The sequence below is a fragment of the Ixodes scapularis genome, unplaced genomic scaffold, assembly GCF_016920785.2.
Source record: "Ixodes scapularis isolate PalLabHiFi unplaced genomic scaffold, ASM1692078v2 PGA_scaffold0__279_contigs__length_252992795, whole genome shotgun sequence".
Lineage (NCBI taxonomy): Eukaryota > Metazoa > Arthropoda > Arachnida > Ixodida > Ixodidae > Ixodes > Ixodes scapularis.
The window spans coordinates 125,610,237-125,637,855 of record NW_024609835.1 but is presented as its reverse complement, the minus strand read 5'-3'; the positions used below and the strand labels follow the sequence as shown (position 1 = coordinate 125,637,855).

At 44.4% G+C, this 27,619-nt stretch overlaps 1 protein-coding gene across 1 annotated transcript; it reads left to right on the top strand.

Moving 5' to 3' along the window:
• The first annotated feature begins 763 nt into the window (after window positions 1–763).
• On the top strand, window positions 764–25,616 carry LOC121047924 (brain-specific homeobox protein homolog). Its single transcript, XM_040503644.1, has 3 exons — window positions 764–1,079; window positions 17,328–17,512; window positions 25,446–25,616. Exons 1-3 carry the CDS (start codon window positions 764–766, stop codon window positions 25,614–25,616), a joined length of 672 nt encoding a protein of 223 aa, XP_040359578.1.
• The last annotated feature ends 2,003 nt before the right edge of the window (window positions 25,617–27,619 follow it).

Genomic DNA, 27,619 nt, shown 5'->3' with positions numbered 1-27,619 from the left:
ACGGACGTAAAGGCACGAGTTGGAGTAACACCTTACTTTTGAAGGGTATCGGAGATTAAACCAAATAATAACGACTAAAAACAAAACAAAACAAAAAGAAATCCGGAAGTACTAATGCCGGCATGGTTGCTGTAGCGGAAACCCGCTGTCCACAAAAAAATTAGAAAAATCATCCGTACCAAATAACAAAATAAAAATAGGCGACGCTTATTCTTACTCTACACAGACAGTCACACAGAATCTGCAGCGGTACCCCGGCAAAGAAAAAAAAAGGAGGAAAAGGGGGGGGGGGGGGGGTTCCCTAAGCGTCGCACATAACCCGAATCGAAACGACAGAAAATCAGATTAACCCGCGCTTTCCCTCGCCCGTGCTTCATCGCGCCACCTCCTCCCCAAACCGGGAGAAAGGAGGGGGCGGAGCCTACTTCCCCAAGCCCCGCCTCCCACTTTAAGCCCCATTGGTCGGAAGGGGCATCTCTCCCTTCCGCGCTACGAGGGATCGAGGAAATGCGCTCCCTTGTAGCGCGGGAGAAAGAACGGCGCGAAGCTTCCAGAGGGACCCCCCAAAACAAAAAAGAAGACCTAACAACATCCACATAACGCGTTCCTCGAATAAAAAAAAAAAAAGAAGCTCGCGCGCGCGTGCCCGCCGCACAAGCAGCGTGGTGCACCGGCGGCCGTGCGCTGCTCACCGCGCGTGTTGTCGCTTCACACGGAGAACAAGCATGACTCGGGTGTTTGCCACGAGGTTTCGGCCGCTCCGATGAGTGCGTTTCACCGCAAGACACGGGAGGCTGACAGCGAAGCCGTAGTGTACAGGGAGAAGATGTCGCCGCGACGCTCCTTCATGATCGAGGACATCCTGACGGCGCCCGGCCCGCTGTCCGAGTCTGGCATCTCCCTGGTCGGGTCCGGGGTCCGGGCCTTCCAGACGCACGGGGTCGGCGCCGCGACCTGTCTGGGGCCCGCCCTGGGTCAGATGTACGGGCCGAACCCCGCGGCCGCCGTGGCCGCCTTCCTGCCGGCGGCACACTTTCTCGGCAAGTCGCTCGAGCAGGGGTCCTTCCTCCTGTCTCCAGGTGCGTGCATTCCCTTCCTTTCCGAGGGGACGTTCGAAGAGTCGCACACGGTGCTCATGATAACGACTCAATGGGCGATTAAGTTTTAATTATCGAGCCTTTTTTGTTAACGATTTCTAATATTTTTAAGCCCCTTTTCGTCTTTCGTTTTATATTTCCGTGGTTACATCGCAAGTTAAAGGTTACAGGAGCGCATCTCTAAATAAAAAGAACCGCGTATTGCTCGATGAAGTAAGCCCTTACAGAGTTCGTTTGATACACCGGGAAGGGTTAGAAAGTATATAAACTAAATAAAATACGGTAGAAATAAAAAAAATAACACCGGCTGACAAAAAAAGATTAGGTAAAATTAATTGCGGACACAATGCTCTTCATTGTAGAGAGTTGCATCATACATAAATTGGGGAACCTGTTACTTAAAAGAAGATAGAGAGCGCAGGCGAGCTGGTGAATACTTGACATGACTGCACCTGAAACAAGGAAGGAAAGAAAGCGACAATTAAGACACGCTGTCTCCGACGGTGTGTGTTGTCGCAAATGTTATACATGTCTTCCTTTTCTTCCCTGTCTCAGCTGCGGTCATGTGTATGTTATTTCAACGGCTAAGGGTGCAACAGTTTCACGATGGCACCTTTTCTGGTTTTCGAAGCATCGACGCGCGTAAGAGGTGATAAGTATATATTGGATCCGCGCTTCCTTGTTGCTTCGTAATGAGAATGATCAGTGACCCTTAGTTCTGTTTGGCCAGCTCGAGTTACCTTAAAGAGTTTGCTATACTTTCTATTAAATAATGTCTAAAACCTTAGGGGAAACGTTGACATTAATTGAGCACAAACCAACCACCCCAAAGCTATACACGTTTGTTTATCTACGACGTTGAAGGCCAAGCGTCTCATATATAAAACGGAAATATGCCGTGATTTTAAAAGAGGCAGTGAAGTGCCAACTATTTATTGTCTAAATCTCAATACGGTATATTTTTTGCTCGTATCATATCAAGTGGAAGCGCGATATCACTAAAATTATTAGTCTTTCATTGGTTAATTTAATTGAAAAGAGCAATTCTTTGCGTTATTTTTAATAAATTCAGTTGATACTGTGTATTCTGTTTTAAACATTTTCGTGTAAATAAGAAAGCCCTGTGTGCAAAGAATGGAGGAAACCCTTTAATGTTTATATGTTGTCCGGCAGTTAATCTGACGACATAAATTTGTATGATGTCTCTACAAATAAATACCAGCTCCGTGACTGTTTCCCTGCTGAAGTGTTTTTGTGTAGAGATAAAGGTAATTATATTCGTCTAAGAAGTTACCGAAATAAGAAACGATTCCTAATATAAAATATTAAACGCCATAACGGGGGGGGGGGGGGAAAGGACCAGGAAAAAAAAAGGTCGCCCAGTAGACAGTTACGCATTTTCACGCTGTTGGCTGAACGGAGGTTTTAATACTCGTCACATGTCACACACACACACACACAAAAAAAGGTTCATCTTTTACACAGAAAACAATGAACATGTGTTTGCGGTTATTTCAGAGGCCCTACTATTGAAATAAACGAAAATAATTTCTTAACCATCATAAAATAAAATTAAAAACTTTTGTTATTTTAAGTTTTTTTTTTTTTTTGTCGAAACAATCAATCGTAATTTGGTTTGTTTTTCATTTCAAAGCCGGGATTCTGTGCAATTTCAAGAATTATTACCAGACATATCGTTATGGTAGGTTGATGGCCGCCCCCCCAAGACATTTCGCCAGAATTAGCGCAGAGTGTTAGAAAGTCGAGCTTCGTTCTTATGTTAACATTTTCTGAAAAGCGGCACAATAATATTGGTTTCTTAATTCGAACAAGATAAATATCCTAGGCACACATTAGGACTACGTACTTTTTATCTTGACGTAAGGCACTTGTAAAATGAGGTACTCGAATGTTGAAGACTGGAATAGATGGCGGGGCGGTGGTTCCGAGAGAAGTAGCGTGTTGATTTTTGAAAGTTACGAAGCCGAACACGACAATTCCTTTTTTTTTACGCACTCGTTTATTTGCGTTAAAACCACCTGACGCACGAACACGCCGACCAGAGTCATATGCGGTAACAGCAGCACCGCGGCCTACAGTCCCTGCCACCGTCTCCGCCGCCGTCTCCGCTCCTCTGGTTCTTCGTTCGTCCGCGAGAGGGCGAGCGGCGGGCTGGAGATGCGAATAGTCCGCAAGATTAAGCATCATTTTTTCATAACACGTATCATTGTTTTTATGGTGGTATCATTTTTTTCATGATGGGTATCATTTTTTCATCATGCGTATCGTTGCTTTTATGATGGCTATCATTTTTTATGATGCGTATTAATGTTTTTATAATGGGTATCATTTCTTCATGTTGAGATATCTATGTTTTTATGATGGGTATCAATTTCATGATGCGTATCATTGTTGTGATGATGGGCACCTTTTGAGTATAATATGTTTGTATACCCCTTCGTTCAACGAATACAGTGGTAGTGTATTCGTCCTACCACTTTGCAATATAATAATACAAAAGAGCTTTCTTTCTTTTAATTAATATTCACCATGAGCAACAATGTGACAATTTTCATCGCTCAACTCTTAATTGAACCCCAGTGCCTTGTAGCCAAAACATGCTTCACCACATGGGCATTCTTTACTCCAATTCTATTTAATTTTAATTAATATTTCTCGGAACACAAAGGCTCTACCGAGACGGGTGGGGCAATGCAACGTGCACATGAATATAACCACTCAAAAAAAGCAAACATACGACATTACTACGAAACATAATTTCACAAATTAGTAATTTCAATTATAAAAATATCAGCGGCGTTAGTGAATGTAACTATCGCTGCGGAAAGGTGGTTCTAAAGGTATTGCAGAGGCGAGTGGGGCAATGCAACGTAATCATAAATATAACCACTTAAAAAAGGCAGACATACGACATTACTACGAGATATCATTTAAGAAATTAGTAATTAAAATGATGAAATCAACGGTGTTGGAAAATGTAACTATCACTACGGGAAGGCGGTCCCAATAAATAGAGTTTGGTGTAAAAAGGAGGTATTAATAGTTGATGAGCTGCAATGCGGGATCAAAAGATATAGGTGATGATTGGTGTGTATGTGTAATGATATGCAAAGCGGTTTGTAAAATGGCGCTTGGCGAAGTGTAAGGTTTCAGTAATAAATGCTATAAAAAACGTGAGAAAACACACATAGGAGAGATATTATGCTACGAAGGTGAAAATTAGGCTGGAAAATGGATGGTTTCATTAAAGAAATGCTCGCGGGGATAGTTGGAAAGTATAAAACGAGTGGATCGATTTTAGATGGAATCTGCTGCAAATACAAGGGTTAGATTGAACCTCTAAATCCAAGTTTAATACAAATTAAAGTTATATAAAGAAGAAGTTTTAATAAAACCGGGGCAGCAGAATATTTTCTTTCCATGTAACCAAATAATTGATTAGGGCGGTTAGTGACGTAGTTGACATAGATATTCCAGGAGAGATCATACGTTATGTGGACACCGAGGCGTTTATAGGAATGCACACTGAGGAGGATAGATGTATGTCTCGTTGTTAGACTTGAACCATGTATTAATTTATTATTCAGTCAATAAAATTTCCCGTGTGATTTAGCTCCTTTTACGCCATTCATATTCAGTAAAACGTTACCGAAGGTTTCTGAAGGCAGCGACTGTTGTTTTGCTGAGAGTGGCCCTATGTGTTTTGATCTTTATTGTGCGCCTTTAGGTTTACTAACTAAAAATAATACACAGAAGAGTATAGTCAAGTCCTTCGTTATTTATTGTATGTAGTTCTAACTATATAAAAAAATGGCCCATGAAGACTTGACGTCGGCGATGAGCAATAATAATAATAAAAAAACGCATCTCCACGTGGTGAATGATGTTGATTGGGGTGAAGCTCTGGTGGTGCTTGTCTGCGTAGACGCTGAGCCGCAGCATGCCGAGCCTTTCGTTCGTTTTCATCCATGTCACGCTGCGGTCAAATGCTCAAATGCGTATATAACCACGTTCCATACCACACATTCTCTTTCTGACATGGATGAAAACGAGCGCAAGGCTCGGCATGCTGCGGCTCACCGTCTACGCAGACAAGCACCACCAGAGCTTCGCCCCAACCAACATCATTCACCACGTGGAGATGCGGTTTTTTTTTTTTTTTTTGCCATACACGAGCAAGGGAGCACGTGCTCACGTGCTCGTGAGCACGTGAGCGCGTGAGCTCACGAGCAGGAGCACGTGCACCCAACGGCGAACGGACGTACGGACATGGCTAGCCCCTAAAAGGAATATCCTTACACCCCATGTAACACGTCATACGCCCCAAAACTTTAGTTCAACGTACAGAGCACTGACGTTGAACCGACGGTACCAACTTTCACGAGCGATTTGATACCAGAGTTGTACAACTTATTGGAATACCTAATGCACTTACTTACGTATGACTGACTACAAAAAAAGTAATCGGGGTTTTCTTGGCCCTACCGCAAAACCCCAGTATTTGTTTCTTTCGTAGTCTTTGAGACGTATTTTATCTCTTTATTATGCTATATATATCCCATCGGCCATCAAGCCTCTCCCAAAAGTTAGGGCCGTCAGTTCGACGTGAGTGCGCTGTACGTCGAACTGAAGTTTTTGGGTGTCGTATATGTGACAAAGGGTGTAATGGCCACACCCTTTTTTAGATTGAGTTGTGGAGAGCCTGCACAGATTATAGGTGTTTGAACACACTAATATAATTTAATTATTGACCTAATTGTTTGTCATATCTATCCTGAAACACTTGCAACCAAAACTACAATATATCGGTTGAAGGAAGTGGACGTTTATTTATTGTGACGTTTTCTAAGTGGCTCAGGATGAAAGGCGCTTGCAAGGTTTTGTTTACTATATTACATCGTTCCTCCCGTTTGCAAAATATAAAGCTACCCGCAACCCACAATACTGGTTGGTATTGGCATGCGAAGCGCAAGCTCTGATCCACGTACTATACTTGTGCTGATGTTGGGGCGCGCAAGAACCACAGACTGAGATTTTGGCCCAACCATACCATGCAAAAACGCATTTTTTTCTCTGAAGCAATATTCGTAGAAGAAACTGATATCATTCCTTTTGAAAATGCTCTAATTTTATAAAATAATGAAATTAAAGTGTACAGAAGGAAATCCATCTATGGAGATGTGGTTTCGTGAAAAGTGTGAGGCAAGAAGACTACCGCAGCTTAAAATACTTCTGACTTTTAAAGAAGATAAGAAAACAATATGCTGGACAGAACCATTTATACCAAGTAGAAGATGGAATCTCTAACCACGTAATTGTAATTTGCATAGCCAAATTGACGGTCCAACCTCGCAGCCACGAGCGAAGACCGTAATGTCAGATTTGGCTCGAGCCGATGATGACGGTACCCTTGACATTTTGAATATAAATTTTATAGACTCCGAACAGTATGTTCTCTCAGAAACCACAAGGGCGTAGAAAGCATGGACTTGTCTTAAAACACTATCACAGGCTGCTATAAATTGCTTCGTTCCACTTCCTGTCAAAAAGATCGGTAGACTTGAATATCCTAAAGTATTTAACAGCTGAAACACCGCATGAAAGGGCGAGAAAAACGTCTGCGGTCGCTGAAATAAGAGCCCTGTCCCAACAAATAAAATAATCTATTAAACGCCAAAAAAAGAGAGAAAAGCTTATTGCAATGCTACTCTTTACAGTTTTATAAAGACATTCCTTGATAAGTGTTGGAGGCACTTGTCCCCGCCAAAACCGGAAATGGCTAGCCTTGTTGACGATAAAATCATCAGCGATTAAAGTAAAATTTGTACAACGTTGAATCGTTATTTTAAGTCTCTTTTTACACGTGGTGATAGGACCATTCCACATGATCAAATACGTGTATCACCGATAGCAGGTATTGGTTGTATTCGAGTTTATATGTACACTCTAAAAACTGAGATTTTTTTAGAGTGTACTCATACAAATTTACAATCTTGAGGCAGTCTTTCATGTGACTGGAAGTCGGGAAAGATAGTTTCGATACCAAGTCGGGAGGAAGGACAAATATACTTAACTATTGTCCAATCTCGCTGACAAGTACCAGCTGTGGAATCTTTGAACACGTCATCGCCAAACCGCATTAAAAAACTTTTTGAGGCAAATTACCTTCTACGATATGATCAGCATGGTTTTAGGCGAGGTCGCTCAACAGTCACACAACGAATAAAAGTAACATACGACCTAAGTTAATGCGTCGACAAGGACGGACAAATAGATGAGGTGTTCTTGAATTATGCCAAAGTATTTGATCAAGTTCGTTACCCAAAGATACTTCATAAATTCAAGGAGATTATTGCCACTCATAAAATGCTGGTCTGGCATGAAGCTTATCTGAATGGTAGAGGGTAGTTCGTGCAGTTGAATAGTACAATGTCAGACAGCTTTTTCGTTATATGAGGAGTGCCTCAGGGGTTTGTTCTTGGGCCCTAATATTTATTCTATATTGCAGTGACATAAGCCTCGGATTTAAAGTTGGTGTCAAAATTAAACACATCGGGGATGATATAATTATATATTTAACATACAGATATCTGATAATCAGTAGAAATTAAATGAACATTCTCTAAAATTGACAAGCTGGTGTGGCAAATAGCAAATAGAAATTAAAAAAAAGCTGCAACATAATTTTAGCGTGAAAAAAAAATAGTATCAGCACAGTTCACCTGGCGATGCCTTTAAAAAGTATGAAGGAGTACACGTATTTTGGCGCTCTTTTGAAATCGAATCTAAGCTGGATTGCATATGTAGAGGATGTTTCCAATAAAGCGCTAAAATGTGTCTGGACACTAAGACGGAGATTAGAATTTGGCTGTCCAGATCTCAAATTAACAGCATATGTCACTGATATTACCAACGATAGAATACACAAGTCCAGTTTTGGAACCATTCACTCAACAAAATAGTTACAAACTAGAAAGCATACAACGTAAAGCTGTTCCATTTATTTTCAATCGCTATCGATCTACATATTCTGTCTCCGTACTAAAGCCCAATGCGAGCCTTCTGCCCATAAGTACCAAGATAATGTTGACTCGAATCAAATTATTTTTTTTATTGCTACATGCATGGTCATTACTTTTTAGATATTAAGAGATAGGTTACATATGCGAACTTTGATAACGCAACTAGAACGAAACAACACATTTATTGCGCCTCATCTCTTGAACACGGACTTCTTTATAAACTCTTTTTGGTGTTTGTTAAGTATGTTGACGACTGAAACTGCCTATCCACGAATGCTGTATATAGTGTTATGCGCTGTTTTCTCGATAACATTTTGAATACTTAAAAATAAACTAAAGTAGTATTGTATTTGAACAAAAATCTTTCTTTTCATTTTTTACATTTTGCTTTTAGGATCACAAATAACAAAATTATCTTTCAGATTGATGTGCCCAGTAGCAACGACAGCGCTTTGAAAATAGCCCCCCCCCCCCCCCCCCCCCCCCCCCGCTGTCCCCCCTCCTTCCCGGCCCGTTTTGTGGAAGGAGTGAATCGTAAGGTTATGCAGAGGCACACCAGCTTGGAGCACGTGGAGCGAAAGCTCGCGCTGCAGAACCCAGCATCCTCGGCTCAATCCCCACCCCTGCCCATTTCGATCTGGATGAGCATCATACCCGCGTGAGGTCGTGTATCACTACTGCGTGAGGCACGTTAAAGACCCCAGGCTGGCGGTTGTACCGCACTGGCTAAATTTTCTCATCTTCAGTTGGAAGACAAGTCGCCCGTTGAGACAGACCAAGTTCTATTCTGTATAAACATAGATCCCTCCCCCCCCCCCCTCCCCCCCTTAGCGTTATGCAGATATCTCAGCATTCCTGTGCCTTCTGTAAGCCTTACCCGAGCAGTCAAAAGCGCTGAACACGACTCCTCACAACCGGCACGTGCAAAACAGTTGAAACTTCTGGGTCTGACGTCGCATCAAGTGGTTAGTTTTTCAGTTTTTCTCGCGTCTAGTGTTACGTTCGGGTTAAAGGCTTGAGATATTCGAATTCACGGGACAAACCTACGCAAGTATTCACCTCTAACTCTTTTTTTTTTCAAGAACCCTTTTGCCTTCTCTTAAGTGTGCTTACATACATTTAAAATTCATAACAACCTGATTTGGTCTCCCCGCGGGCAGTATGTTAAAATAAATAAATAAATAAACTGCCCACTAGCAAAACATTCATATATACAACAAACCTGACTGACGTTTGTGCATAGTGTGAAGAAAACGCATGTAGTCTTCTCCAAGCATTAATGAACGGCCACCTTTATGATTCTCGGCGGAGCAGCCGGTGCATTAAAATACCGCTCCTGTAATGCTAAAGGAACACTATTACGAAGAGCGTTCAAATGTAGAGCTTAATGTATGGAATGGAATGTAAATGGCTCTTTCAAATCACCACGCATGCAGGAGAGCCTTAAACATCAAGTGATGTTCTAGAATCTGATCGTCTTTGAGACAGTCGTTTGCACGACAAAGCTAACTTCTGGTAGACGCAAGAGACATGGTGTAGTTTGTCCAAGCATGAAACAACGAATAATAATAATAAATTTCTTACGAAGGAAGGAGCATAATTATCAGAAATGCAGGGCCATTCAAAAGAAACAAAAGGATCAAATTTAAAAATTTTAGTAAGGTGGTTAGCAGTGATTTCTCTACAACCCCCCCCCCCCCCCCCCCTTGTTTTCCTTTAATTCACAAGGACTCCTCTATTCTTAATTCCCCCCCTAACCCCACCTAAAATTTAGACCCCCCCCCCCCCCCCCCCCAATTTCAATTTCCGGGGAAACCCCTGGTGGTAAGCTGGGCAAGTTAATACTGGTTAAAAATTAATAAAAAGAAATTCTGCGCTATTTTTTATCTTGACCTAAATTTTTGTTTCGGACAAACTGTAGAAGTCAGAAATACGTTCCTCACATCTCCTAACAGGAAAAGGTTCAACGATTTTAAAGGCCCAGTTCACCTTGCCTGCCACTCTTTAAGATTTGAAACATCGAACTGTTAAAGCTATAAATTCAATAACTAGGGTCAAGTTTATTCGCGTGAGTCAAGAAATGAATTACCGTTTTGATAATTGTCGCGCAACACACAGTGATATGGTTGCTGCGCCATTTGCGTGAAACTGCGCCTAAGTGCTACCCTGCTACATCATACTACATTACCTCAAGATGTGAGGAATTAGTGTCAACATTGTGCAAAACTTAGTTTCCCTTTATTAACACTGAAAATACAATAGCGCAGGACCCGCTACACGACCGGATCACTACGGTAATCTTGAATGAATTTTGAGAATTTTTGATTATCGCCTCAAATAACTTTACTATTCGATTCGATCTCTGTATAAGAACACTGACAGTGCTCGGAAGTTTGGCAATAATTATCTTGCGTTTTTTTTTTTTTCTGACGGAATAGTTAGCTTCGTTGAGTGCGCTTATCACCGCGCACTCTTGTACTGCAGTGAAGTAACAACAGCAGAGTAAGCACTCTGATCTGGTATATCTTGAATCTTGGCAGAACACCCTCGTGCTGAGGATAAAGTATTCTTTCAGAACGGTGAACATGCTGGGGAGAAGGTCGCCTCCTCTCCAGCATTTGCTCTGCTTAAGTGGAAAGAGGTGGGAGGAGCTTCCACTTTACTCTTAACCGGTCACCGACTAAAGTTTATAGACTACAATATTCTGACGATAACGCTTCATATTCGTGGTTTAACGAAAGGACCCTTTGTATTGCAAGAGGTTTTAAATGAACTGCTCCGTAAGTTAATTTTTTTATGTCAGCTATCGTGTTTGGTTGCCACCTTTATTTAGGTTACACATGTTTGATGGCATAGTACTAAATTATAGCTTCTAATTGGCTGGAGAGGTGGATGGAAGCTTGGGAACAACCTTAACAAGTTCAGTAGGATATATAGTTTTTAAAAAGGCATATTTATCATTCACATGCTAATTTCTGTATAACTTTTACACATAATATATAATTGACGTTCATAATCGAATTAATTTTTTTTCATCTGAAATAATAATTGCAGTTTTACTATAATTTTCAGAACTGGAACGAAAAATGATTTTTGTTGCTGAAAATTATTCTATTGCAACAATGTTTCAAAGAAATATGCTATTCGATTTACCTTTGATTCAGCACCCAAAATTACAGTCGACAGCCATTCTTATTACCCTTCATCAATCGGCATCTTGTTGCCGTTTCTGGTGCTTCTGCCTGCAACTAAAGAACTAGTTTAGTGTTTGAGTGACGAAGCTTGTCGTGCAATGTATGCTAAGCAAATGTGGCACTGATATTTGAATGCAAAGTAGACATCCAGGCTGTGGACGCAAGAATTTTAATAAAGTATCCACAGTGGTGTAAATAAAAATAGAGTCTTGTTCTTTTTCACCAAAAGTTATTTTAACTACCCCAAAATAAACCCTTCGGACTGCTCCAAGTTGTACTTCAGAATGACTGAAACCATTCGCACCAGTGAACAGACGGTGCTCACACTGAATGTAAAGAACCTCAGTAATATAGAACTTCGAACATTGAACCTCCCTGTATCCACTAATGTGAGGAATATGTTTCTGCCTTTTACAGTTTGTGTGAAATGAAACTTCGAAATAAAACTCTTTTTTTTTCTCTCAATAGCCCCGCATGCTCAAGTCTAAATGCACAGGATAGCGAGGAAACGTCATCGGATATAAACATTAAAAAAAGACAGTTAAAAAAAGAAGAGACGCTGAAATGTAGAATAATGGAAGGAAGCTCCACTGCAAAGTTAAAATAGTATAAAGAAAACAAATAAGATGTGACCTGAAGCAATTTTTTTCGGGTGATTTTTGTTTACCATTTTGTAACAAGTTGTCTGGGGCGCTGCGAAGGCGAGTGTCAGGTGTCAGGCGACAGGCGGATACACCTGACACCATTAAACACGCAGGGAACGGACGCTTATAAAATGTATTGCGCTAATTTTTGAACAAGCATGACTTGGCAAATAGCAAAAAGAATGCCCCAAGAGAGTCAATGAGGCCGTCGAAGCGAATCACGCGACAAGGATCACCTATAGTCCACACTTGTTATAAGATATATCCCGTGCAATGCTCCAACGCTGATATGGCTGACTAGGATCATGTTTTCTGTAATTTGCCAAGATATGTTAAAATATGGCCTATTGATGATATTGATACGAAGAGGAAAAGGAAGTTGAGAGCTCGGCTGGTCGAAGAAGAACAAGGGGCAGGAGCACTTGTGGGGCTTCGAAAAAAACCTGCATATTTTAACCTCTCGTATAGTATACGGTTTACGGTCAATATAGTATACCATAATGACCGTAAACTTGGTTCATTCTCTTCACAAGCTTACTTGCTTGAACAAATCGCTAAAAGGATTAGATAGCCAAAATTTACATAGTTGTAAACTATGGAGTTAAAAGTGACATAGTCGCCAATTATATAGTTACACAATACACGGTTGCAAATTATATAGTTACGAAAACGAAGTTAAAAATTATATAGTTACAAATTACGTAGTTGCCAATTACATAGTTACAAATTTCATAGTTGTATATTATATAGTTACAACTTATATAAATAGTCACTAGCTGTGTTTTAAGTTGCGTCACGAGCTAATTTCACTCTTTTCCCGCGTAACTTGGAAGACGACAAAAACTAAGGTTTCGGAGAGCCAATAAGGACGGCGGATGTGAAACAACTGCCAATGCATCGCTAGACCAGCTCCCGTAAAGGGCTGCCAAAAGCCCCTTTCGATGCCAGAGTTTCTGTTGACTCAGTGGAAACGAAGCTTCCTCTGTTTGTCAAGGTGTGCCAAAACAGTGCGTGGAAATTCAGTACAGACGGACAAGCGAAGTACAGCCTCCAAAAATACGAAAGACCCATTCGCTTAGACAGTATGTGGCGTTGTTGAGGAGACGCTAGCCTCATAGGTACTTTATTTTTAAAGAGAGCCACTATAATAATTCGTTATTTGTTTCTTCACCCCACGGAATGCGGGCTTCGGCAAAGCGAATTCGGCTCAGCCGCCTGGAACTGCATTGATGTATGAGTATTTCATATTAATAGGGGCCGTACATAAAGCGTTAACTTTCTTGAATTCTTAACTTATTATACCGAGGGCAGGTGGGTTAGATTAAAGGAATTCTTTGTAGCAACCACTGTCTTCAGCAGATTTGAATTAGCCTAAGCCCTAGGAAACCTACTATTTCGTGTTAGAAACCCAAAAGCACGTGACTTTTAGGAAAAAACAAAAAAAACATACACAAGTACCGCGATCCAAGCTGTTGAGATGTCAATGCGACGTAGCGTGTACATGCGGACATTTCTTGGCGTATACTAACGTCACGCATGCGCAGCTCGAAGTTGTTTATCATTAGTCATCGTTTCCGGATACAGATACGCGCGGCGCCCTGCCTTCCTCCTCGCGTCGTTCGCGACGCAGAAAGGAATGAAAGGGAGGCGGCACTGCTGCAGGCCCATCATAATTAACCTCGTTAGTTGATGCTGCGAAGCTTAATGCGAGGCGGTCTCGTGCAATGGCTGCGCCGAGAGCAGCACCGCCGCGCTGATGGCATTAACGGGACCGGACTAAGAAGCGACTAATTAGCGCCCCCAACAGAGTTTCCCTCGGACGCCGCCAGGGAGCTCGCACAGCCTTTTGCCCGGGGGCTTGCCCGTGTATACCGACTGCTGCTACAGCGTCGCAGCTTTGTTTTTTCGTGTTTTTTCTTTTTCTAGAGCGTCTAGATTCAAGAGAGGGGGGCAACTCAAACCATAGAGAGTGTTTAAAATTTGAAGGCGGACGCTTCTTGGGCAGACCGGCTGCTCGTGCGCATGCGCGAGTTGGCGCGTGGCGAGGAGGATAACGGGTGGAAACACTGAGCTAAGCTCGAAGGGGCTTGCGAACGATCGGCGATTTGAAAACTCGGCCCCTAAACCACGTGACCCCGATCATCGACCAGTTCGAAGCACTCTGAAATCCGGGCAAACTTCATCTTTCCGCTGGTCCCTCCGAGCTGATGAGCGGCGTCGCGACCTAAACTGCTGCTCGATGTCTGTCGAGTACGGGCTCCACACGTGCGCTCAGCTCGCCTTCTCCATTCTGCCGGGTCGATGGAATGCCTTCGGAGTCGAAGCTCATTGCTTAGAGGAGGACTCGCGTGGTGGGGAAAGGTATATAGTTGTGCAAAGGCGGAGTTGGGCGACGGCGACGTCGCGGACTCAGGAGACAAGGAGCAGAAGAAAGGCAAGGATTTGGAGTCACCGACAGGTTTGAACAATGTAGAATATATATATATATATATATATATATATATATATATATATATATATATATATATATATATATATATAGATATATATATAGTTTTTTATCCTTTCAGATTTGTTTAAAAAGCCGTGAAAGCTATAGACTTATGTGGTTTGTGCAGGTCAGTTATAGGGCCAGGGGGACATAGTATAGGAAGATAGTCGCAACTATCAGCCGGCTAATTAAGTCAAATGTGTTAATTAACGTTTTAATTAGTGCAAATAGACATATAGTTCTAATTAGAAACTTACTGAGCATCATCGAAAACCACTAAATCGACTATTTTTAGAAGAATATAACGCCGCTGCAGCATTTTACGGCGTTCTGTAAAAACGCTCGATTCGGACGCGTTTCTAGATTTCGGTTTCTTATCGGAGCGCATCTACACGCCCGCGGTCCTGCTCCCCATTGGCTGAGACGCGCAGCACACGTGCGCCCTACTTCCCTCCATTCTACGAGGGAGGCGAGGAGGTGGCTTCGCGCCGCGGACACCGGGGAGCAGGACCGCGGGCGCAGAGATGCGCTCCGATAAGAAACCGAAATCTAGAAACGCGTCCAAATGGAGCGTTTTTACAGAACGCCATAAAATGATGCCCCGGTGTTCTAACCTTTTAAAAAGAGTTGATTTAATGGTTTTTATTGATGCTCAGCAAGTTCCTAATTAGAACTATATCTATATGCGCAGTTATTAAAAGTTAATTCGTGAATTTTAATTAATCAGCCGACGGATAGTTGCGACTTTCTTCCTATACTATGTCCCCCTGACCGTATAACTCACCTACACAAACCGCGTAAGTGTAGCTTTCACTGCTTTTTTTAATACAAATCTGAAGGAATAAAAAGAAACACCATATATATATATATATATATATATATAGAGAGAGAGAGAGAGAGAGAGAGATAAAGCTACAATGTATTGATACCACCATGCGCTTCTGCGTGGTCTGTTTAAACACCTATTTTTCAAAGTTTTACTGAGGCGTGCCCGCGGTTGCGAGACTGGATGTTGACCGCCGAATTCAGAAACCTCACTCAAACTACACTCAAACTGAAGGGCCCCTCCTCTTCCTCGAGGAAGGCGCGAGGGCCGGCGCTGGCCAATCGCGAGGACGGATCCGCCGCCTTCCTCGAGAAAGTGGAGGGGCCCTTCAGTTTGAGTGTAGTTTGAGTAAGGTTTCTGAATTCGGTGGTGAAGCTTGGCTTTATCGCAAACAAATGTAAGCCTCTAAAAAAGAATAACAAGAACGAAAGGTTTATGAGCACTGCCACGGCGATTGTGCAGGCTTTTTCCAACGCTTCTGAACTTTGTGAGCTATAAGCTTCGTGCGTCAAGTGCTGACTTGGAAACTTTTTTTTTTTTTTTCGAAAGGCCTAGGATTTGCCTCGCTTTGCAGAATAATTTTCATTTAAACACTAGGATTGAGTTACCAACCATTCATAGTTGCCTTTAACCGCAATGCTGGTAGCAATAATTGATATCCTGAGCAAAATTGGCGCGTAAGATTTTAGTGTATCAGGCCGTCAAAGGTAGCTCGCTTGCTAGCCTAAACAAAACTTTAAAAAAAACACGATGTTTGGCAGTCAAAACATAGCCAACAGCGCTGACGACAGTACCCCTGTAAAGAAGGGTGAATGTCAGACGGCTTTGAATGAAAACATTTAAATAACCGTAAACAAAACTGAGCTTCTGGTTCTATGCGTTTCACATAAACACGCGCACTGCGCTTCCGCTGCACAAACGCAGGTGAAGCGGGGGCGTTTTTGCAGCTAATACTAGATGACAGGACATGTATCAGACTGGCACCGGCACGCGCTCCTTACTTGTTTCGAGAGCAACTAAAATAAACGACGTTCGAGACTCACGACGTTTCAGACGTTTTGATGCCTACAAGTATTCTTGACAGTTAGCTTTAAACATTATCTAAAATCGCAGGACACACTTTTTGGTCGTCATAAAATGCTAAAACAATCCGTGAGTGATCACAACAACATCTCCCGAGCTTCCTGACAGCGAATCTAAAGCTGTAGAAGTCGCCTTTTTATTTATTCATTTATTTTATTTTATTTCAACCATATACAGCCGACCGTGATGCAAAAGGTTGTGGCTAGACAAGCTAAAAGTTAAAAGTATTAAAAGTATTACCGAAAATAACAGACATATTTGCACTATATTTACCGCACTTGTCAACACAACCTAAAAAAAAAAAAAACAGAGAAGATTACGTGGTCAAGCAGTAAAGCATAATGCATTTGTTCTGTGTTTGGTTCTAGTTGCATTATCACAGTGCGCGTACGTAACATATATCTGTGCATTTTTATAAAATAACAACCACGCAGCGAGTGCAAACTCAATTTACCCCAGTGAACATCGTCCTGGAGCTATCGGTCACTGCGCCCACTTTGCGCTAGAGTCGGCGGAAGATCAACAACGCGCAGTGGAAGCTTTTCCCACCTCTGCTAAAGTGGAATTAGGTAGGAGGAGGTACCACTTTTAGTCCTAACCCCCTCACCAACTGTCAGAAGGAAAATGACGGCGTCCACAAGACAACAAGGAAATGGAGCATTTCCTTGCTGTCTAATGTATACATATTTGTTGTTTCTAATGTATACATATATGTTACCTACAACTTGAGAAACGCGGGGCGTGGCTTGTCGTGTTTCTGCTTCGTGATTGGTTCTTCGACATTCTTATCGGCTAATGCAGCAATCTCATTAGCCGAGGAGCGATAATGAGATGCTCGAAACTCCCTGCGTTTCTTAAGATGTCAAGATCTCTCGTGGCCTTAATACTTGTCTCTTCGGGAAGAAGCCTGCTTGGTACACCGGCGTTTCTCCGGCCTTGGTGTGCGCAGGGCTGCCGTTCCAGAGCCTGTTTCCGGGCGACCCGGGATCCCGGCCGTGCCGGCGTCGCAAGGCGCGCACCGTGTTCAGCGACCACCAGCTGCACGGCCTGGAGAAGCGCTTCGAGGCCCAGCGGTACCTGTCCACGCCGGAGAGGCTTGAGCTGGCCACGGCGCTCAGCCTCTCCGAGACGCAGGTGAGAAGGCATCGCCTTTCCCGCGGTGTTCTACGAGCGGGAGAAGGGGCCGCAGTGGCGTCGGAACTATTCGAGAGCGGAGGTAGGGGGGGGGGGGGGGGGAGGATTATTCTAAAACTTCAGCTTCGACCTAAATCGCGAAATAGTGAGCCTCCGAAAAATAAATCGTTTAAAGTATAGGGGGTAGAGCTTAAGGCATCTAGCATTGAGGTCTAGGCAATATATCCTTTCAATCAAATCCAATCAGAGCTCGGCGTTGTTCTGGCGTCGCCGCAACTCTCGCGCAAGAAGCGGACGACTTGCTCTCCGCGTAGCATTGCGCTCACCCACTAATCAATCCCGACCAGCGTTCGAAATTCTGATGACGTCCCGCTCTCTAGTCTCCTCCTCTCCCCCAGAATACGGCTCCTCTGATAGAGAGATGCAAAAATGCCCGAGTGACGAGGAAAGTGCGACGCAGTTTCGCTGCATCGCACTTGTGTGGGATGAAACCCGTGGACGACATTCTGTGGCTATGCGGTCAAAACTACGGGAGCGCGCGTATCAGCGCCGATTAAAGCCCTGCGCGTGCACTCCCCCTCTCGTCGAAAACGCCACAAAACGTTATTCACGAGTGCAGCATTGAGTCTACAGTATGCTAGAGTGAAGTGCGTAGAATTCGAAACAAATGCGATTCAACTCCGAAAGCACCCGAGCGTTCGCTCTGAAGCTCGATCCTGCTTTAGTTTTTCTTGGGTTTGCGTCCCCTTCTTCGCGATGTTTTTACTTGATATTTCTGAGCTCGTTTTATGATGTTGAATTGGCCGATCATGATGCTTAAATTACAGCTTAATGCTCGTATAGACTTTTTTATATAAAAGTAACGAGTAATTAGAGAAGTTTATTATAAATATTTTGCAATAGAATGAAATGTACAAATTAGAGTCCGAGGGAGCAAATGTAATGTTGAAGATCACAAAACTAAATTAAGACAGACCAAAATCACAGGCAATCTGTTACTTGCAACGAACTGCTTCCCAGGTCTGCCACAGGAAAAGTGATCCTCGCTAAGTGGATCATTTGCATTTTTTGCTGAGGAAGCGGTACATACTTTTTGTTATAATGAAATGTCTATTTCTCAGGCCGCTTTGGCGTATATTTTCTTAGATTTACAGATTTGTTTAAAAACAAAAAGATGTGAAGGCTACACTTATGCGGTTTGGACAGGTGAGTTATACGGCCAGGGGGACATAGTATATTGGGCTAATCGTAACGACCAGTCGGCTAATTAACTAAAAAAATTAATTAACTTTTTAATGGGTGAAAATAGTCATACAATTATAAACTTGCTGAGCGTCGTCCGAAAACCCTAAATCTCAATCTTGCTCTAAAAAGAGAAACAAACAAAAAAACTGGAATTTTGTTGTTGTTGTGTCTTGTCACGTCAGTGATTACTGCAGCGCTGTGCGCGACCATGGGTGTGTCGCGGTGGTCGGCCTTGGACGATTGGTCAAACTCTCACCATAACATCTTGAGCATGGTAAATTGTCATTTCATTTGTTGGAAATAAAAAGAATATCAGACTGTTAACTTTAACAACTTCCACTGTGTTTCCCTTTTTTTAAACACTTTTGAACTTGTTACTGGCAATCGATAATCCTAGTCATGTAGTTACAGTTAGCAAGCATATGGGGGAGCCATCAAAACGCCTTGTCTCCAATATAGCGTAATCAATGGAAGTCATATAGTTCAGTCCGCTTCTGCCGTGAGCGCGCGCCGACGGCGAGTGCTCACAGTGCTTGTTTTCATTGCACGCCATCTAGATCGACGATCCTGGCGGCCAATAAGTGTGAGGTGGTTGTCATGCCCAGTGAACTAGACACGTAGCCAGGGGGAAGGCCCATGCCCCCCCCCCCCCCCCCGAAATCTTTCATTTTGCTGGAACCTCCTTTCCCCCCTCCCCCTCATACAGCATTTTGTCATGATTTGGGCGAACCAAAATTCTGGCTACGTGCCTGCAGTGAACGGTGCACTTATGGCGGCCGGTGAATACCCCCCTACGTGAAAATAATCGAAAATATGAAGATGAATGAACCCTACTTGATCGAATGAAAGAAAGTCTACGAAGCCGCCGAAAGACACCGAATTTGTTTTTCTCGGCAAGAACAAGTAGGAATGGCAAATGCTATACGGCGCGATGAGCCGCGGGCGTCACTAGCCCGCTGCTTGCTGCAAACGGGCATAAGTATAGCCGCCAGGCAGAGTAGAGAGTATTGCGTAAAGGAGCAAAACACGACAGAGCATACGCGTCGTGGAGCACAGTTCTTGCATTTGTTGGTATACACGGTGCTTGCGTTTGCTTGTGTACGGTGCAAGCGCACAGTGTTTTCATTCGCTCGTATGCGGAATACTACGACTCACTAATGTCCTTGAGGTGAGAGCGGCAGTGGGCTCTTTCGACGTAGCTCGAGTGGCGTCAGAGTGCGTCCCGCGCAGTTGGCGGCGACGTCAATGATACGGCGATAAGGCCCTCAACCAGCCCACCAAACGGTGCCGATCGTATGCGAACCATTTGCCCCAAGCTGGCACGTGTGAACTGCAATCCAACACCCCGTCCGGACGAGCGGCGCGTGGCGGTGCATCAACCGTCTGGGGCAAACGGCGAGGGGCCGCGCGTAGGAGGCTTCCGATTTCCGGTTGGGGGTGTGCGGGCCTCGCGCCGTGGGTTGCATGGGAACGCGCGGTCTCAATGGGCCGGGGATTAGACCCACCCGCCGCGTGTCCTTCGACAGAAGGGCCGCCTAATTGGCCCTGCCATGACGACGACGCTGCGTCCGATGGGGTCCGCAACAGCCGCAGGTAGACGCTCTTGCGAAGCTCCTTCGTTTCAGCTTAAGTCAGAGCCCGGTAGACGCTACCAGCCGATGGGACGCATCAGACAACGTTAACAGCGCAACGTCATTGTGTTTGTCGTGAGTCTGTTATGCCCGAGTCCCACTAGAGCGACGAACAGAAACAAACGACAGCGACAAGCCTTAAACTAGAGTCTTTCGGGATTTCACAGGCTTTGTAGTATAAAGGAGGCTATGCTCAAACACGAGCATAATGCACGAGAGGGTATCTTTGGCAGGCTCGCAATCACTCGTGCTTACTTCAGGAGCAGCGAACAACTAAACGCCTGCCAAAAGTACCATCGCGAGCATGCTGCATGTGTTTGAGGCTTGTTGCTGTCGTTTGTTTCTGTTAGTCACTCTATAGTGGGATTCGGGTATTAGTGTTTTATCATCGCTAAATCAATCACGTATACAGAGAGAGCCAAGGGATGTGCGTTTATAGTATGTGTTTTTGTCGATATAGGTCTTCGTGCCTTCGACTGCTCTCGGATATGTGGTATGAAACGAAGCACATGGAGTGAACGCTGAAAATGCGCCCATGTCTGGGGGCCTGCTGCAACACTGAAAGTTGTTGTTCTTAACGCAATGATCTGACTTCTTAAGGCACAAACATTTATGAGAACAGGAATTCTATAGATCTTTGGACGAATGTGTTCTTAAAATAATGCGAATAAAAAATGAAAAAGGACAACGCTGAAACGAGGACCTTCATTATGCTCGCGTTGTGCTCGGCACGTTATTTGGTCTGCAATTTGTGAGAGTTTGCTCATCTCTTCGAAGCATTCCTGGGGTTCTTATGCGCGTTCACGAACACATACTGCAGCACTTGGCTACACTTTTTGTTTTCTCAATGTTGTAGCATATTTTTAGTCATCCCTCTCCCCCTTGAAGATTCTTGTCGTTAAGTAAAAAACGCTTGCGCGGGTGGGTGACGTGTCGTCATCCTCTCCTTATCGCACACGCGCGAGTCAAGTGAGGGATGTGCCGCAGTTCTCAGAATGCATCTCATGTAGGAGGGGACTGAAAAGAAGAAAGTAACAGAAGCGGCGACGTGCCGACTGTTACCGTGCTCGACGTGCTAAGGGCTGAAGGTTCTCGGAGCGCCAAAGTCGCGGACATATCGTGCTTAGCTATGGGGCTCGTAGTAATCTAATCTGCGAATTATAGTTTTATTAGAAGACAAGGAATGCGCATTTCGATAAATCGGCAGCGAAGCATCGCGGAATCAGAAGTAAAGCCTCTTTTAATGCGATAGCATTCCTTAGCTACTTCACCCGGTTATCGCGATGCGCTCTCTGGCCTCGAATACGCCGCGCGTATGCGCACATCGTCCTTGACGTCGTACTAAAGGTCGTCCTACACGTCATTCTTGAGGTCGTCCTTGAGATAACTTTAGAGGTCGTCCTATAGACGTCGTCTTGGACGTCATCCTCTAGGACATCAACCTCAACGCCCTCCTGGACGTCGCCCTTGGAATCGTCCAAGATGTCGTCTTATAGGTAGTCCCTGAGGTCCTCGAGATCGCCATAGATGTCGTCCTAGAGGTCGCCCTAGACGTCGTTTTTAACATCTTCCTCTTGGACGTTGTTCTCGACGTCGTCCTAGCAAGCAGATAAACCCGCGTCGCGCATACACGGAGCGGCAGTACGCACACACTCACAGTAGCGCCCAAGCTGCAAAGCCGTTATTGGCTCGAGTTCAGCTAGTTGGTACAGGGTGAATGATGGTGGTGAAGCAGCTTGAATATTATTTAGAGTGATAGAACGAGGCACACATACGAAGCTGCAATGGTGGTGGGGAAACAGCTTGAACATTAAACGATTACACAGAGACAGAAGATTAAACAATTACACGGACGAAGCGATCACTAAATTTGAAAGTGGCGCATTGCAGTCGAACTGACGGCAATTATTGCGTCGTAGACTGATCATAAAATAAAGTTTTTTCTCAAAATTTTCATTGTCGTATTTACGGTGAGCTGCGACGTGAGTCTCGTGGCGAATGCTGTCGCAGTTCATAGACAACCAACAATAGTGGTCTCTGCAGCCCAGTTTTTCGCTTCTAATTTTGTTTCTTTTTTTGTTACGCCCATCGAAGTTTTCTTTGCAAACTCTATCAGGTCGCATCAATATTCTTGCTCTTCGTGTTACATTAATTTCGAGCCTTGAAGTTCTGAAACCAAATTTTATGTTGATGAAAGGTAACTTTCGGTCGTTAAATTGCAAACATAAAATTATTTCATTCAGCTTTCCTAATGTCCAGTTAGATTAGCACTGCGGCAGCTACGACCTAGCTTGACTGTTCCCCCGGAGGGCTTGCACAGGCTCCACGGGCACTGAAACAGCAGACGTCCGCAAAACGTTAGCAGTTCGAACATTGCGGCTGGAATGGCTGTTGCTCTAAGCTTCAACAAAAATGTGAAAATCATAGGAACGCTGTGTTCGCCTTTTTATGTACAATGTCCCTCGTAAAAAAGAAAAAAAAAAAGCTTTCAAAATATTGAAGTTTAACTTGGTTCTAAACTCTTGACAGCCCTCTCATCTCGAACACGTGCGCTTTGTTTTGTTCTAACGACGCACCGGATGAGGGAATAAAAGCGGCGCGCTCGCTCGGCGGAGTGAACGTGCCCCCGTCTCCGACGACGGTCGCCGATAGAGCAGCCCTCGAAACGAGTGGTGGGACCCTCGATAAAAGATTACATCGCTCGTCCCCCGGGCGAGACGCTCGCCCGACACAATGAGTAACAAACGCTCGCCATTGTCTCGATCACGAAATCGCCGCGGAGCTTCCTTTCTTCCTTCTCCTGGACGCTTCCCGCTTTATTATCGACTTCCAGCTGGAAGCAGAAGAAGAGGAGCGGAGTCCGGCCGCGTTGGGCGACAGCGGCTGACGTCGCAAATTGTGTCCTCGGGCGGAACGGGGAAGGGGCGCTTTGGAAACGTTGTCGCCGCTTTTGAGGACTAAAGGGCACGGAGGGGATGCGGGGCGGTGGTAATAGCGGGTGGCACTCAGTTGATCGAACGTCGTTCTAGAGAGCGAAGTCCAGCCCCCGACATGTCATCGTAAGACACTTTGGCGAATTCGGTCGCAGTGAGGCGGCGTGTACAGGTGGGCCAGGTGGGTTAACATTTTTGTAATGAACCACCGCAGACTGTCGCCGCGAAGCGGCGTGAACGGGGGGAGGGGGGCTGGGTGGGTTAACAAGCGCCCCAGTGATACACGTCATTCGCGAAAACGCCGATTCGCTCGAATGGACGGTTTTCGATAAAGCGCCATGCGCTAAAATGTCATTGGATCATGTCATATAGAAACCCAGTTATGGCAATGATAACATTTATTCAGCTCGGGGGTGTTGCGGCACCGCAGTAAAATGAGCAGCACCAGAAGCCTTTGGTGCCTCTGTTACATAAAAATGCTAACATACGTGCACGAAATAAAACAAAAAAAACAACAACATTAAGTTTGGTTTTTGCAGGTGCGCCGTGTCGATGACGGTGGAAGGTCCATGAGAATCTTCATCTATACTCTTACTAGATATAATTTAAAAATAAACGCAAACCATTACAGAGGTTCTTGCTGCGATGCGTCTGTCAGGCACGGCTTTATTCGTTTCCTCGGTTTTTTGAGGACATCCTGGTGGGCTGCTGTGAGCACAAATCAACGAGTCACTTTATGTCAGGAGAGTCCAACTTCGGGCTGTTTAAATTTTTGTACTGTGAAGGTCGTGAGTTAGACGGCACCATCGGAGTGAAAAGTGTGGAAGCATCGCTTTCTGCACATTTCCGGGGTATTCTATATAAGTAATCAAACTGCATCCAAAGATCTAGCTAATCACAGATCACATCGCCGACGAATATTTTAACTATGATATTAACTTTTATGCGTGGTAGTCCTGTGGTTATTAAGGAGTTCAAATCGCGAGGAGACCCGAGCGTGCTTTCCTTATTGCAACCAGTAATAAGAGCAATTAAATAAAAAAAATAGGATAACGTATTAAAAATGACTTGTTCAGAGGGTTTAACAGAGCCGCCTTGCTACTGAGGAGGCGATTCTTGCATTGGCACTTGATGTTAGCAGATCGCATTAATGCTGTGTGTAGAATACATATTTATGAAATACAAACATATCGTGTAAGTGAAGGTAGGACAAAACAATATTGGAAGCAAGGAAGAAAGAGCTTGAGTGTCTCGACAAGTAAGATATGATTGATAGTGCATGAAAACTTTTGTATATGTTCACCTTCGTGTGCCCTCGTTCATCTTGACTATCTGGATGGGTTTTGTAATTTAAGGGCCGCTTAAGCCCCCACAAGAGCCAGTACATGAGCTGCGCTTAGAGTACCGGCACTCCGTTCCCCGACATTGTTCTGGGCGCCGCCATTTTGGCTCGTATGCAGAGCAAACGCAACTGCCGATCCGTCATGATTCGAAATCGCAACTTCCTCGGCATTAGATTCGGTGTTAGGAAGCTCATATGATATTGCTTTGCTCTGTCGCGAACTGTTTAAACATTTGTGGAGGGCGGAAAAGCGTTTCCTGTGATTTCAGATAAAGCTTCAGATAACTGGCAACCATGATCTTAAGACACAATATGGCCAAGTGTCGCTACTCTGAAGCGTAGATTATTTAATGGCACTAGCCCCACGATAAGCCAGCTTGTTCGGATCCTGCTCACGCTCCCATTGCCCCAAAAGTAGTGCACGCTGCACCTTCTCAAGTTTTTGTATAGTAAACTTAAGTTAAACGTGTACTTTTGTTTGAAACAAGTTTCGCTCCACCGTCCAAGCTCTTTCCGAGGTTTGCCGGATCGGACATTTTTTTTTTCTTCAAGAATTGTTCTGCGCATGTGCAGGCCTCAATCCCGCGGAAGCTGAAAGTTCGGGAAGAAGGTCGCGGTACCTCCTTGTGCTTCCTCCGTGACTCATTTCCTTTCTTTACACCAACAGCACTTCAAACTTTCGCCGCTTGGTGTCGTCTTTGTGTGAAAGCAGTCCGTTGTGAGACGCCTAACCACATTTCCTATTTTAAAACCATGTTCCCGCCGCTGTCCCGTGTGCGCAGGTGAAGACGTGGTTCCAGAACAGGCGCATGAAGCACAAGAAGCAGATGCGCAAGGCCGGCGAGGAGTCCTCGTCGGCGGGAGGGAACCCGCTCTCCGACGACTCCAACCCAGGATCGTGCGGCTCCGACCTCGACGCCGAGTTGGACGTGGTCGGGGACGGTTCGCGATGAGCCCGAGGCGCCTCCCGGCAGTCGACGGAAGGGCACGCGCGCCGACGCGGGATGCGGTGGAGGCGCCGTGGCACCCGACGTCTCCTGTAGAACACGAGGCTCCAGTGTGGAAGGCCGTGGCGTCACGTGATAATGAGTGACGATGACTCAGCTTTTGTGAACTAGAAAAAATATGAATACACGATTCAAATGAAGGCGACGCCACCCAGCGGAAAAGACGTAAAGGAGAGGAGCAGGGAGTTATCGCTTAATTAAGTGGGCAGCAAGACCTGGCTCCGCCTGTCGGTCAAAATAGAAAGCGCAGTAAGGAGGATTAAATGCGCGAGGTTGGAGTTGGGAATAGACATCGGCAGGAAATTTATGACGCCTCGAACGGAGGACTTACACTTGAATTAGGCATAAGTTAGTTTTTTTTTTTTTTTCAATAATAAAAACATAATTTGCGTACTTGCTTTGATAATTAATAAAGTTAAAGTATTTGCTCAGTAAACGATCCTGTAAAGAAAAGAATAAATAAAATGCTGATTTTACGGAAAGTCGGAACAAAATCAACGATTAAAGAATTCCCCACATAATCGCCTCTAGAGGTAAAAAAAAAAAAAAATCGCCTGCCATCGTTTTGTTATGGCACCGACAGGAGAACGTGACATCAGCGGCGCCCAATCACGTCACACTTCCTCGCGTATTTGTATTCGTTTCACCTCTTTGTCACGTGACAAGCCTCGCGTTCTAGGATACGTTGGTGGAACTTCTAGAATGTGCCACCTGGACTTTTGGATCCCGGATAGTGTGCTTGTGCAGTGAACCAACTATCGACATTTTTGGGCTGGACTCCCCGAAGATAGATTGTCAACTCTTCTTTCGGACATGAATTGCGTGCAAACGCACGAGGGTGTATGATGTGCAAATGTGTTCGAGCGACGGACGAAAAAAAACCAAAAAACGTGTATCGGGATGTGCAGATACGGCCGGCAGATGGCACACGGTGTTCGGCTGCGGGACACCGACTACAAGGGGCGGAAAGCTATTAGGGAGTTTTAGGGAACACATTTGATACGGCACAATGCGCCGTCCGGTACGAACTGTGCACGTGAGAGTCTTCTACAATAGCGCATGCGCAGTTTGTACCGGAGGGCCCACCGTACCGTATCGGGTGTGCAGACACGGTTCCCTGAAACTCCCTAATAACATGGCGCCTTGGTCACACTGCATATATACGTGCATCGTACGAAAGGCGATGCACGTATATATGCTACAGAGGTCTACAGACGCTCCGTGACAAGACGTGTTTCCTCCTTGTACAAGAACTTACTGTATACACTCGTTCGAAGCATGCGTACGAAGCAAACATTCTCCGTACTACGCTTTGAAATGTGTCTGCAAAGAATTCTTTCATCATGCCTTCGGCGAACCGCGTGCGTCTTTTGTGTAATGAACGAGTGGCGTGACGGCGGTTTTCAATGCGACTGGAAGCTGGTGTTTACGCGGATACAAGGTCGCTTAGTTTCACGGCCAAATACAAATGCCTATGTAGGCGAAGAAGAAGCGAAAAGACTCACCCGGGATAAAACCAGGAATATTAGGGACAAGTTTTGTGCGTTTATGCCCGCTCGTTGACTCCTTTTCAGCTGCCATGGACTTTCTTTTTGAAGCGATTCGAAGGATCCATTTTGTCTCGTGGGGTATGAGGAATCGATTAACAAGTAAGAAGGCTCTTTAGAAGCTATATTTAGTTGGACAGATCTTGTAAAGTGTCGAATGCAAAGCAGACTTCTTGTGAGTATGTAAAAAGTAAATATTACTCGAGCAACATGCAACTTAGAAAGACAAACAGTTAGGTCAGCCGAGCAGCCAGGTCAACCAAGGGAAACGTCATAGGTTTTGATGTCATTTCTTCTCATTATTGTTTGACTTATTGTGTTAGGTATCTTCTTTTTAGAATGGTGCTTCCAAATCCTTGCTGAGAACGGTTTAAGACTAAAAAGAAAAACGAATGAAGAGGC